The 12,567-nt window shown below is 44.4% G+C and overlaps 1 protein-coding gene across 1 annotated transcript in view; it reads right to left on the bottom strand.

The window, feature by feature from the left end:
• Positions 1–1,200: 1,200 nt before the first annotated feature.
• The window catches only part of IQGAP3 (IQ motif containing GTPase activating protein 3), a 158,035-nt gene continuing 146,668 nt past the window's right edge, over positions 1,201–12,567 (bottom strand). The window contains exon 38 of the mRNA XM_069218034.1: positions 1,201–7,378. Within this exon, the coding sequence (XP_069074135.1) occupies positions 7,262–7,378 (117 nt within the window). The 3' untranslated portion in view covers positions 1,201–7,261. The remainder of the gene's footprint in view (positions 7,379–12,567) is intronic.

Below are 12,567 nucleotides of genomic sequence, written 5' to 3'. Positions count from 1 at the left end.
GACAATGAGCCACAAAGCATTTATATGGCCCACTCTGGAAAATTGAAAAAGGATCCGGGTAAGAATAACTAACTCTAGTTGGCTGCATGATTATGACAATTATTTTATGAAAAATATTGAGGATTTAGGGAGTATTCACAAAATAAATGGGGGTGGCGCTTTTAGGATGGAAGAGAGAATGCGCAATGTAAGTCTTCACATTGTCCGCTTTTTAGGAAGTTATTAACAGACCCTATTTCTCAGATGATAATCAACCCAAATTGAAATGCCATATTCTAACTGAAGAATGGGTTGAGTATTTTTCTAAACTATTTAGTGATGAGGTTCTCCCCCAACCACAGCAGTAGTTCCAACCCCGCCTAGTACGGACAGTCCTGCCTTAGGCAACGATATTGATATCAATGCAGTAACCAGAGTAATTTTAAAATCATCCCCCCCGTAAGGCACAAGGTCCAGATGGGGATCCTGTCGATGTTTTTAGACAGAACCCCTCACTTTGGGCGCGTCTTTTAACAAATGTTTTCAGTCAATTTTCTCAATTGTATGAACTCTTTTATTACATTTTTAAATAATATGTATGTATGTATGTTATTTATCTTTTTATGGCCCCATGCTGAATACAAGTTATTTGACTGACTGACTCAATTGTCTCACTAAAAGACACAAAAATAAAGTCAGACAAAATTCTCGTCTGGTGGAAAAAAAATTCTGGTGAGGGTGAACAAAGGTCTTCCCCATATGGCTGAGAAAAGAAGACTGGGTGAACCGGAGGGGTGCAATGTCTTAAAATGGAAATAATCACACACTCAAAATTCTACATCTAGACATATAGGTTGTCAAAATACCAGACCACCTTCTCCGTTAGCATCCAGATAAACTCATTACTGAAGTAAAAGAACAGAAATTGAACACAACTAATGCTGTAATTAAGAGCCGCCTTGGAATAGCTTTAACATTTGAATAAATTACAATTACTTTTAGAGTCCTGGAACTGCGCCTGCATCGATAACCAGATTCTACTCAGGATGAAATTGGGCTCCACGCTAAAATCATTTCATAAGCTCGAGGTCCAAGGTTATAATGTTTATCACAGACTAGTTCGCATTTTCCTAAAGCTTTCATATGCACAACTGCTCAACGTTACTCATCCATTTCCTTTACAATTGAACAGGTTCTTTGAAAAAGAAGGCCAACACACAATTCTTCATAAGTGCAAAGGTTTAATTACATATAAAAATCATAATTGCTTCAGCAGCTGACTCAAGACATGATACAATCAGAGAAAGAGATGGTTTTAACAGTGCTCAAGCATAGCACACAAAATGGCTGACCTTCCAGATTAACAGTGAATGTAGTGCAACAGGGCAGCCATTAGTGCTTGCAGGATAAGTTGAGCACATTTGGTGTGGCTTGGCTTAAGGAATGCAGGAAGTCACTGACTCTGATCTATGTCTTAATGCTTGAAAGACACTGGTCCAAGGAAGCAGACACACTCAAGAAAAATTAAATAGTGACGGGAAAATCATATTTGTTAAGTCCAAGTCCGTAAGGTCATACAATACTGGCTAATTTATTTGCACTACAAAACTGCTCGTTAGTTCTTATTCCCAAATACACTGCAGAAAATCATTACACCAAAAAACACGCAGAACAATGTTTCATGGTAATAGAATACTGTGAGATTGATCCACATCACTCTTCAACTGTGCAAAAAATCTGAATAATAAAAACATAAATTGTGAAACGGGTCACAAATATAAACTTTTTTAAAGCTATTTTGAAAAACTGCTTTGGAGGTGTTAACTTTTATGTTAATCACACGCAGAATTGTATCCTATGAAGAAGCACATATAATAGCCAGTTTGCAAAAAATAAATTCAAATAAAAAAAACGCAATGACGGACGTTCTCAAATTCAAATGAATAATCAGTTGCACGATTCACCAACATATGTACTGTTCAATATCTAGACAGTGAGCGGCTATGACTGGCATCTCTGAACTGAGTGAATGGAAGAATGCACAACTAATGCTAGGCATCAACACAAAGGTGAATGGGAAGAGTACATACCACATTACCCTTGCAGAGTACTTGACTTGGTGAACAGGTTGTCATCTCGGGTTCTACCTTGCCAACAGTCCAGCAGTCATAGCTGCTGGCTACTATGACAATCTTAGAATAAAGTACTGCTGCCCATGAGCATAAATGGGCGCGTGATTGGACATCATAGAAAATACTTAATAAATACAAGTTCACTACTGTGACCCAACCTATCTGCTCCACCCCAGGAACCTTCTTTTTCGAGCAACAGTGATTTTCTTTTTCCACGTGACTGCAGCTCCATAGGCATGCCGTCCCAAAAACCTGAGTGAAAACAACACTAAGTGTGGTGGTCTGCATCCAGTTTCGACCAGCCAGTGGACATATTGCTTTAAAAAATCTCTTTGATGGTAGTAATGTGGCTGAAGAATGTTGCACATTTTATAGAGCGCATGGCTACCCTCGGGTTTCCCAGCGCTACTAAACCCTAACCACAGAGGGGATGAGAGTGATACGCAACAAGAAAGGAATAAAAACAACTGGACCTAGAATAACCAAGTTTTCAAGGCCTTTCGAAATTCCAGTTCTTGCACCATCAGCCGAAGGCAGCGAGTTCCACAATTTGGCTCCTAAAAACATCAGAGAGGACCCACCCCATCTTGCTTTCTTTATTTTCGGTACGGTTACTAAAGCAAGAGTAGTGGATCTCAAATCTCTATTCGGCCTATAAAAAGTGGCCAAGTTCCTAAGGAGCATAGGTCCTCTATCATGGAAAGACCTGTGGATATGACATAGAGCCTTAAATTTGATACGCTGTACAACAGGCAACCAGTGCAAGGAGGCCAATCCAGCTTTCACAGAAGACCTTCTTGGGATGTTCAGTAATAAACGAGCTGCAGCATTTTGAACTCTTTGAAATTTCTCTTTAACATATACTGGGGAACCTAGGAAAAGGCCATTCCCGTAGTCTAGCCTTGAAAGTATAACAGCTTGCACATTGAGTCTTCTAACCAGTGCTGGAAGAATAACAAAAATCTTCCTAAGAAGTCTCAGTAAGGCAAAGCAAGTAGTAGATATGTTCGTAGCCTGCAGGTCTAGCGTCAGAAGGGGATCCAGACTGATCCCCAGGCTCTTAACATGCTTTTTGGGAGGAGGGAACTCACTAAGTGCCAAAGGACAGGTGCGAGAAATTCCAGGCTTTGGTTCAGGGCCCAGTATCATGAAATCCGTCTTCTCCTCATTTAGTTGCAATTTACTCGGAGTCATCCAGCGTGAGGCCGCTTGAATACAAGTAATGAAAGCGGCTCCTTCTGAGGTCTCACTAGCAGAAAAAGAAGCCACCAGTTGTGTGTCATCAGCATAGGACACTAATGCTAATCCAAATGATTCCACCAAAGAAGCCAAGGGAGCCATATAAATGTTAAACAGTGTCGGACTAAGGGCAGAGCCCTGAGGTACACCCCACACCTGCACTGTAGTTTGTTTGATAGGAACGATCGATCTAGGACCTGAAAGGACCTGTCCTGTAGTAAGGAAGTAAACCAGGCAAGTGCCTGTTCCTTAATTCCGAGCTCCCTCATTCTCTGGATCAATACCTGGTGGTCTACTGTGTCAAAAGCTGCGCTCAAGTCCAGCATAATAATCACTGTGGTGAGACCCTGGTCAACCTGCTTTCTAGCCTCTTCCGTAACTGCAATTAATTATATAATAGAAGAATAAATAGGGTTAACATATCATGTAGTGAACTACCAACATATGAAGAGTTGAGTCACACTGGACGCAGCTAATGTAGACTCACTATCTAAAGTGTGGCTTTTCAATAAAAATATTTAAAAATAAAAAACATTAAAATCTCTAAAACAATCAAATAATCAAAGAATGTTAATTAACCTGCTGGATAGTAATCGGTGGTGCTTGGGGATAAATTGGGACTTTGAAAGGGTTGATTCGTAATCATTCCTTTGACTGCGAAAGGTTCCGATGAGGCCGCTACCCCCGCCAGGGGAGGTTGGAAAACCTCCATCATAAAGCTCTGCATCTATGCGCTGTCATCTAAGAGCTATTTGCAAGAAACCATGCTCCCTGCAGCCCCTTACGAAATGATGGGAGTAGCTCGGATCAGCTGTATCACGAAGTCCGGGCCAGCTGGAAATGGCCTTGAAACCTGAAGGAGAGTGACTGGGAAGGCTGGAGCTTTTCAGAACTTGCTTAGCCAAATTCACAGGTTTTTGGGGGTGAGTTATGGGCCAGTGCAATTGGTAGACATAAGCAAATGAAATCCATAATATAAAGAGGTGAAAGATTGCTAACAGACTCAATCTTAAAACAGTATAAAGAGAACCCTCTGCAGGTTGCACAGTTATGGTGTGGCCTCCATGCCTGGCACGGAAGAAGCTGAAAGCCACTTAAACGGAGAGGAAATTAGAACCAGGTAACACGGGTAGGAGGACAGTCCTCGTAGGGAAGACACCATGGTGTCAGTATGAATCGCATTAGTCATAATCCCCCTTACACAGAGCAACTGATGAAAAACCTTGGCGACTATTTACTTTATTAAACACAAACGGCAAAGGGGCGGCTGTGTTTAATTTCCCAAGGAACCCTATGCTCTGCTCCATAATATGTTAAAGAAGCAGAAACAAGCAACGCCAATTATCCAGAAAAATAGAAACATCGATGGAGCCTGCGCGGGGCTGCTTTCGCAATTTACGGAAAAGTATATTTTTAAAGGTGCTATGATATTTTTTTGTTACTTCGTAAAAAATAAAAATAAAGGAGGCAGTGCAACTGCAGGTCCTGGACAAGAACGTTTAATATTAATAGCGAAACGCCACTGCCCTCCGGCTGAAGGGAATTGCCATGATTTTTCTGTCGAGTGAACCGCAAATATACAGAAGACAAGCAAAACTCCTCTTGATTAGTTTACAGTAACTTTGAACGTTAACACAAAAAACTTAAATAAAAAACTGTTTAAAATAAGGGACACGAAGTGAGGGCCAGCAGATAAAACTCATAACTGCTCACTAAACCAATAATACTTCATTGCGCCACTAGATGTCGGTGCATCCGTATACATTGCCGCCTACTGAACCAATGAGTTACTTTTTCTATACTAACATTTTGTTCAGGAACGACTACTTACTATTCGTTCTTCACTAGGCTACAAAACTAGGCTAAAATATTGTTTTAAAGAACTTATTTTGATTAAAAATGCGTCCAGTGATTGTGTTAAATTAATGGGTGAACGCGTTTATCAAATAAATATTTCTACAGTTGTCACAAGGAAAAGGTGAGGTGGGTTTGGTGTACTATTTGCGGCTGCGTAGCATATTAAAAGCTAATAAGAAATATGCCAGCCATCAGGGTCAGCTTACGAATGTGGATAACACGTCTCATGAAAATACTGCCACAAGAGAAGCAACAGAAAATTAGGGACATGCTCTCTCGTAGGCCAGGGAAACCAAGTCTTAAACATTGGAGGACTTTGGCTGGAAGTCAAGTTTTAAAATTAATAATAAAAAAAGAATCCCACATTTCTAAATCTGAACCGCCTTTTGACTCGAGGCCCAGGACAACTGGCTCTCTTGATGCACAGATATGTCCGCCCCTGGTCAGTTTAGGGGCACATTGTGAATTCATACTGAGGTTCATCCTGCAACTACATCATTTTAAGGGTAAACATGCACAGCGTCAGAAGAGGTTTTCACTTTTCCAAAAATGGTGTTCCAAAGTATCCCGGCATTACAGGCCAACAGAAGATGGGCACGTTCTAGTGAATATCGCACGTGGCTGGTGGCGGACACCCTGGGTACTCTGATTTCTGGGTTCAGTCACAGAGGAACAGAGGATACAATTTCAAGTGAAAAATAAAATTCGAAAGTCTTCCCTCTATATATGGGGACTCCCAGGTCTCGACAGATCTATGGCAACGCTTTTGATTCGAGGGAAGGGTCTTATACTCTCAAGTTATAAGATAATTAACAGATATGTGGGCACCATTGGGGGCCATGAATGTCCAGACAACTGAAATCCTTTTTCTTCAAAGCGTGAATATCACAGGGTAATGTTGCGCCTCCCATTACATATAGAAAATGGGTCAGAACAATTAATTTAACTTAAAATTCAGCAATGAAAATGAATCAGAAACCAATATCATTTACACAAAGTAACCAATAGTCTCCATTAGGAACCAGATGGTTTGACAACCGTGATCTGGGACAGCATAGCGCGGAAAACAGACAATATTAAATGCCTTTGTGGCAGAGTTGCTCACTGTCTTCCTACGGATTGAAGAAAAATAAGTAACACCCTACACCCCATAGCTCACACGCCATTGTTTAAACTGTGACCTTGATTTCTCCCCAGACAAAAGCACACCAGCTACCAACTCGAGTAATAGAAAGAGAACCACCTAGTTGCCGGCCCCCAGCTCCACCAACTACCCAGGACATTTCGTTCAGCTACCTCAAGGCATCCTACATTAGATGCTTTGAATCATTTTCAATGTCAATACAAGATTGCTCATAAACAATGGTACAACGTACTAGAGGTGCTCGGGTCGGGTGTTTGCTGTTTCACGCACGTTCTGCAGCCTGTTGCAGAATAGATCTGCTCAACAATCTGAGCACGCCCAGCAGCTCAACAACCTTTCAGAAGAGGCTCGGCACCGCCGGAGGAAACGGGATCACAATAGGTTAAAAACAATAGTCCAGGTCCGGAGATCACCCGTGATGGTCACGTCAGAGACAAGAATGGCCAACCCATACTTTGCCAGAGCAAAATGTATGAGCACATGGACAGTGAAGAGAAGAGCAAACGCTCCACCTGCCACATCGTTGGTCAAGCCTTTAGTGACCGCCACACGTCCGCGGATATAGGATAAATAAAATCTATAAAAATCAGGTTGATTCAAAGCAGCACAGTCTTCCACTGGAGGAGACAATGGATGGTCAGATCATTTTGAAGCATCAGAGCTCCACCGTGCCTTCGTCCTTGGGGAGGTCATACTCCGGTGTCCTGAAAGGTGCTTCTCTCCAGACAGCAATGCAGAGTTAAATTAGTGTTAGAAAAAAAATCGACTACTCCAGCCATCAAAGCTTTGTCCGTCTGGGCTAAAACAGCAGCATAAGCAGCCAAACCTGGAACCCTTGTGCCGGGGCTCCCAGTGCAAAGTTCGGGGATCCGGCCCAACGTCATAGCGCTTCCGTCAAGGAAGAGTTAATTTACTTCTTCTTGAAGAACTTCTTATTCAACAGGAAGATAAGAAGGTTCACGTTGACTTTAGCTTTATTGAACATTTTCATAACAGCAACACCTTCATACTGCAGCTGGAGGAGATCCTGAGAAGCAATAAATTTATATGAAACATTACAAACTACCATGGTAAGGAAAAAAAATACATTCCAGCACATGGGTGCTAGGTGTAAAGCATCAACTGGACCTCCAGCTCGATAACTGATATAAAGGGTGAGGGGTTTAAGGCTCTGCAATTTGGAATGGAGAACTACCAAAATCGTTTTTTTAATTATTTTTTTTTTAAAACAAATGCATCCTTCTTTAAGTGAAGAAAAGAGGGCAGTAAAAATTGTCTTGTCAAATGTGCAACTTTATTGGTCAAGAAAAATTCTGCATAGGGCATCGAGTAATTCACTCAGCAAAATCATATCTGATAGATCAGTTTTCACAATAAATACCAGAGGAGGTGAAATACTACAAAATGGCAACACTTAAACCTTGCAACACAAAATCCTACTTCACAAGAACAACAGAGAAGAAAAGCGTACCATCAGTAACGATATTTCTAGTGAATGCATACCTTTCCACATATTTCTTACCTTATGAATGATCCCTCCCTCCAAAATTCTCGCTAGCACAGAAAAGTTCTCCCCCAGTAATAGCCCTCTAGTGCCGCAGGTGGTACCATGCAGCTCAAGACATTTCTCTACCTCCGGACATGAAAATACCGGATTATATTAGGTGCCAACAACTACGCTGTCACTTCATTACCTTTTTTCCATGCCCCTCAGTTTCTGAACTTTTCTGTGTCCTATCGAACCGCAGAGAGAGAAACCGAGAATCCAAAGACAGACAAATATAGCACCTAAAATTTTGCATGCCTTTGGATCTTATGGCAGTAATGGCACTAATTTCTCAGGGGTAGAGGAAGGGTGGAGCAGAGACGAACGAGTTACTTACCTTCGGTAACAACTTTTCTGGTGGATACATTAGCTACCTGTGGATTCCTCACCTCATGAATACTCCCATGGCGCCAGCATTAGACGGAAATCTTCTTACTAGTCTCTGCACGTCGACGAGGACGTCACTCTAGCCCACGCGACGCCGTCTGACGTCATACAGGCAATAAGAGGTCCTCGACGACGTGCGGACGTCAGTACCAATCATTTTTTACGTGCATGAGAACAACCAGGCAATGCAATGAAAGAGCAAGGCAACATCCCATTACATTGTAAAAATACACAACATTGCATGAATAACTGTAAATCTTTTATATATATATATATATATAACTCTCTCTTTTTTAAAATATATATACACATCAAGTATATACACAAAGATATATACATATATACATATATATATATAAATATATTATATACACATCTATTGCACCCTCAAAGACCAAGAGGAGCGCACTCAAGGATTACTTGGTAAGACCAGAAAGGCAACGGGGAGGCGGGTGGGACCGTGAGGAATCCACAGGTAGCTAATGTATCCACCAGAAAAGTCGTTACCAAAGGTAAGTAACTCGTTCTTCTGATGGATACAACTACCTGTGGATTCCTCACCTCATGAATAGAGTCCCAAAGCAGTACCACGCCCGGCGGTGGGTGCCTAAATGGTCAAACCAAGAAATCCTGCAGCACTGACCGTGCAAAATGGCCGTCCCTTCTAACCTCAGAATCCAAACAGTAATGTTTTGCAAAAGTGTGAAGGGACGACCAAGTTGCGGCCTTGCAGATGTCGACCACAGGAACACCCCTGGCCAAGGCCGAAGTGGCCGACTTAGCTCTGGTGGAATGAGCTCTAATGCCCTCAGGAGGATCCTTCTTTGCCAAAGAGTAACATATTTTAATGCAAAGAACAACCCACCTGGATAGTGTTCTCTTGTGGACTGCCTTTCCTCTCCTCTTGCCCACGTATCCAATAAACAGCTGATCCTCCAGCCTGAAATCCTTTGTTCTATCAATAAAGAAGCTCAACGCTCTCTTTGGATCCAGACGGTGCAGTCTTTCTTCCTCTTTGGAAGGATGAGGCGGAGGATAGAACGTGGACAAAGTAATTGCCTGAGCCAAATGGAAGGGTGAAACAACCTTCGGGAGGAAAGCAGCCTTGGTCCTCAACACCACCTTTTCCCCATAAAAAGTTGTATAAGGGGGCTTTACTGATAAGGCCTGCAACTCACTCACTCTCCTTGCTGATGTTATAGCTATCAGGAAGACTGTTTTTAAAACCAAATACCTCAAGGGGCAAGAATGCATAGGTTCAAAAGGGGACCCCATAAGGAAAGTCAGGACCAAGGACAAATCCCATTGCGGCATAACGAATGGCTTTGGAGGATATTGATTTAGAAGACCTTTCAAGAATCTGATAACAATAGGGGATTTAAATAAAGATGGTTGGTCTGGAAGACATATGAAGGCTGACAAGGCCGATAAATAACCCTTAATGGTAGCCACTGCACAACCTTTCTGCGCCAGAGATAGAGCAAAAGACAAAACGTCCGATAGATGAGCATGCAAAGGATCAATCTGCCTCTCTCCACACCACGCAACAAATTTAGACCACCTATTAGCGTAGATAGATTTAGTGGAGTGTCGCCTGGCCGCTAATATAACATCCACTACCTCAGGCGGGAGAGAGAAGGAACTCAGGTTGCCCCGTTCAATCTCCAGGCATGTAGGTGCAGACTCTGGAGGTTGGGGTGTAGAACCTGCCCCTGCAACTGCGAGAGGAGGTCTGCCCTGAAAGGGAGACGGAGCGGCGGGCACATTGAGAGTTGGAGAAGGTCGGAGTACCACACCCTCCTTGGCCAATCCGGAGCTATTAAGATTACTAGAGCCCGGTCTTGGCGAATCTTCCTCAATACTCGAGGAATCAAGGGTATGGGAGGAAACGCGTAAAGCAACTGGCCGCACCAGGTTATTTGAAACGCGTCCCCCAACGCTCCCTGCATCGGATACTGAAGGCTGCAGAACAACGGACAATGCGCGTTCTCTCGAGTGGCGAACAGATCTACCCGAGGAAACCCCCACCTCTGGAAGATTAAACGGACTTGATCTGGATGGAGACGCCACTCGTGGTCTGCCGAGAAGTGGCGACAGACTGTCCGCACGCACGTTCAAAACTCCGGCCAGATGGTTTGCTATCAAGCAAATCCGATGGTCCTTTGCCCAGGACCATAGTCGAAGAGCTTCTCTGCAGAGAAGGTATGACCCCACTCCTCCCTGCTTGTTTATGTACCACATCGTGGTAGTATTGTCCGTTAGGACCTGTACCGACTGACCACGAAGGGAAGGGAGGAAGGCCTTGAGAGCCAGACGTACAGCCCGTAACTCTAACAGCTTGATGTGAAACATCTGTTCCTCTGGAGACCAAAGACCTTTGATCTCCAGATCCCCCAGATGAGCTCCCCACCCTAGAGTGGAAGCATCCGTTATGACTGTGGCCACTGGTGGCGACTGCTGGAACGGCTTTCCTTGTGAAAGATTGTTGCTTGCAATCCACCACTTCAAATCCACAGCAGCATCTCTGGAGATCTTGACAGTACCCTCTAGATCCCCTCTGTGTTGAGACCACTGCCTTCGGAGGCACCACTGAAGCGCCCTCATGTGCCAGCGAGCATGCGTGACCAACAGAATGCAGGAGGCAAAAAGACCGAGCAGACGAAGGACCTTGAGGACTGGAACTACCGCTCCATTTCGAAACATTGGAACCAAATCCTGAATATCTTGAATCCGCTGAGGCGGAGGAAAGGCCCGACCCAATGTTGTATCCAGTACTGCCCCTATGAACAGGAGGCGCTGAGAGGGCTCTAGGTGAGATTTGGGCTCGTTCACCGAAAAACCCAGGTCGAACAACAACTGGGTTGTTGACTGCAGATGATGCGACACAAGCTCCGGGGACTTGGCTTTGATCAACCAGTCGTCCAAGTAAGGGAATACTGCTATCCCCTTCCTTCTGAGTTCTGCCGCAACCACCGACATCACCTTCGTGAAGACTCGAGGTGCTGAAGTAAGACCAAACGGAAGGACCGCAAACTGATAGTGTTGCGATCCCACCACAAACCGGAGATACTTCCTGTGCGACTTGAGTATCGGGATATGAAAGTAAGCATCCTGCAAGTCGACAGACACCATCCAGTCTTCCATGTTCAACGCCAAAAGCACCTGTGCTAGGGTCAGCATCTTGAACTTTTCCTGCTTGAGGAACCAATTCAAGATCCTCAGGTCCAGAATTGGTCTCAAACGACCATCCTTCTTGGGAATCAGGAAATACCTTGAGTAAACTCCTCGACCCCTTTCCTGCTCCGGGACCAACTCCACCGCGCCCTTTGAAAGGAGGACTTGCACCTCCTGTTCTAGCAACAGGAGGTGTTCTTCTGAACAATACGAAGGGCGGGGCGGGAACTCCCGAAAGGGAAGGGTGTAGCCTTTTCCCACAACACTGAGAACCCAAGTGTCCGATGTAACAGTCTTCCATTTGGTGAGAAAATGCTGTAATCTTCCCCCTACAGGAGAGGAGTGAGTGGGAAATGGTGGAAGCCTAAGGCTGCTTCCCCTGCTGCACCCCGCCAGAGGATGAGGAAGAGGCAGAGTGCTGCTGAGAGGCTCCTCTGGTGCGGACCCTACCTCTCCCCCTGAAAGATCTATAGGGATGGGAAGAAGCAGGTTGCTGATATCTCCCCCGAAAGGAAGAGGAGGAAGAGCCACGCCCAAATCCACGAAACCTCCTGAAGAATCTGGAAGAGGCCGTGGAAGAAGGAGCTTGGAGCCCTAACGACTTAGCCGTGGCCCTGCTTTCCTTAAAACGTTCCAAGGCCGAATCAGCCTTAGCTCCAAACAGTTTGTCCCCATCAAACGGGAGATCCAACAATGTGGACTGTACATCTGCCGAAAAGCCCGAGTTACGGAGCCAGGCCTGTCTCCTTGCCACCACAGTTGTGCCCATTGCCCTGGCTACCGAGTCGGTGGTATCCAGTCCCGTCTGGATAATTTGGGTCGCAGCAGCCTGGGCATTTGAGACAAGATCCAAAAGACCCTGGGGAAGCTCTGTAAACGAAGAGGAAATGTCATCCATCAGAGCATGAATATACCTCCCCAGGATACAGGTTGCATTGGTGGCTTTTAACGCCAGACTGCAGGACGAAAAAATCTTCTTCGACTGCGCCTCTAGCTTCTTTGAATCTCTGTCCCCCGGCACCGTCGGAAAAGAACCAGGCGCTGACTTGGACGAACAGGAGGCCTGCACCACCAAGCTCTCCGGCGTAGGGTGCCTAGATAGGAAACCA

The sequence above is a fragment of the Pleurodeles waltl genome, chromosome 12, assembly GCF_031143425.1.
Source record: "Pleurodeles waltl isolate 20211129_DDA chromosome 12, aPleWal1.hap1.20221129, whole genome shotgun sequence".
Classification (NCBI taxonomy): domain Eukaryota; kingdom Metazoa; phylum Chordata; class Amphibia; order Caudata; family Salamandridae; genus Pleurodeles; species Pleurodeles waltl.
Note: the sequence above shows the minus strand (reverse complement) of the source record. Positions and strands in the feature narration are given on the sequence as shown.